Source organism: Euprymna scolopes, chromosome 13 (assembly GCF_053919585.1).
Source record: "Euprymna scolopes isolate OS-2025 chromosome 13, ASM5391958v1, whole genome shotgun sequence".
NCBI classification, from domain to species: Eukaryota; Metazoa; Mollusca; class Cephalopoda; order Sepiida; family Sepiolidae; genus Euprymna; species Euprymna scolopes.
This window is the reverse complement of record NC_136494.1, coordinates 54,504,268-54,505,737: the sequence shown is the minus strand read 5'-3', so window position 1 is coordinate 54,505,737 and position 1,470 is coordinate 54,504,268. Positions and strand designations below refer to the sequence as shown.

General features: G+C 38.2%; 1 protein-coding gene across 1 annotated transcript; it reads left to right on the top strand.

Annotated features, from left to right (window-relative positions):
- The first annotated feature begins 383 nt into the window (after window positions 1-383).
- LOC145292262 (uncharacterized) lies at window positions 384-971 on the top strand. Its single transcript, XM_080138583.1, has one exon. The coding sequence runs from the start codon at window positions 384-386 to the stop codon at window positions 969-971; it is 588 nt and encodes a 195-aa protein (XP_079994709.1).
- Window positions 972-1,470: the final 499 nt, after the last annotated feature.

The window sequence follows — 1,470 nt, the reverse complement described above, 5'->3', positions numbered from 1 at the left end:
CTCAGTACATTCAGATATTTTTTGGATTCACAAGACAGCATTGAAATTAGATTGAAAATATTGCAACAACAGATGCAAATGACCAATAACAAAAAACTAACTGCAATGCCTTACTATGCCCATCGAATTATGGATCATGAAAATGAATTTAATCATCTCTTAAGAGGTGGGCGTTTGATGCAACAGTTTTTGGTATGACAACCCTGTAGATTTCTGCAAAAATTGAGGCTGAGAGGTTGAATTATATTCGACTGAACCAATCCACTCTCAGATGTACAACATACAGAGGTTTTGTTGATGCACTAAATGATGATGATGATTTTAGCAATGCTGGAAGGAGAATCATTCTATCTTCAACATTCGTTGGAGGACCAAGATACATGATGGAACGGTGTCAAGATGCCATGATGTATGTACGACGTTATGGAAATGCTACATTTTTTATCACCATGACATGTAACCCTAACTGGCCAGAAATAAAGGAGCATTTGTTTTTGAATCAACAACCCAATGACAGACCAGATTTGATAGCTCGTGTGTTTGATCTAAAGAGAAAATATTTCATAAAGTACTTGACTGGTACCCAAGGTATGTTTGGCAAATGTATTGCTTATGTTCTCAGTGTTGAATATCAGAAGCAAGGTCTTCCGCACTTGCATTGTTTATTATGGATGGATGAAAACTCAAAACCAAGATCACAAGAATATGACAGATTTGTGCAAGTTGAAATTCCTAACCCCAATGAAGACTTTCAGGGGCACCAGTTGGTACTGCAGCACATGATCCATTGCCCATATTGCACTAACAAGTCACCATGTTGGAAGGACGGACGGTGTAGCAAGAGATATCCTAAGCATTATAGTGTGCATACAAGGTGTGGAGAGGATTCTCATCCCGTTTACCGACGCCGATCTCCTGAAATGGGTGGACATCATGGACATAAAGAAGGAAGGCCAAAATATTACAAATGAATGGGTTGTTCCTCATAATTTGCAGTTACTAAAAATCTTCAACTGTCACTTAAATGTTGAAATATGCTCTTCTGTGCACTCAATAAAATATGTCATTAAATTCACAATGAAGGGCAGTGACCAACTTTTTTTGGAGTAAACCGTGAGGATGAAGTGGCACAGTACTTAACTGGTAGGTATATTGGCCCATCGGAAGCTGTTCCTACTATTCTTGGCTTTCCCATTCATAATAGAGAACCTGCTGTGATTCGTCTCCAAGTACATCTTCCTGAGCAGCAACAGGTATTCTACCAAGAAAATGAAAATATCCGATACAATAACAATATGACCAAGACTACACTCACGGAATTCTTTGATCTTTGTATCCGTGGTCCTTTTGCAAAAACACTATACTATGTTGACATTCCACAATTCTATGTGTGGAATAATAAAAGATGGCAAAGAAGAAAAGCAGGAATGAGAGTACAACTGTATCCTCACATATTTGAAGCAAACGTCA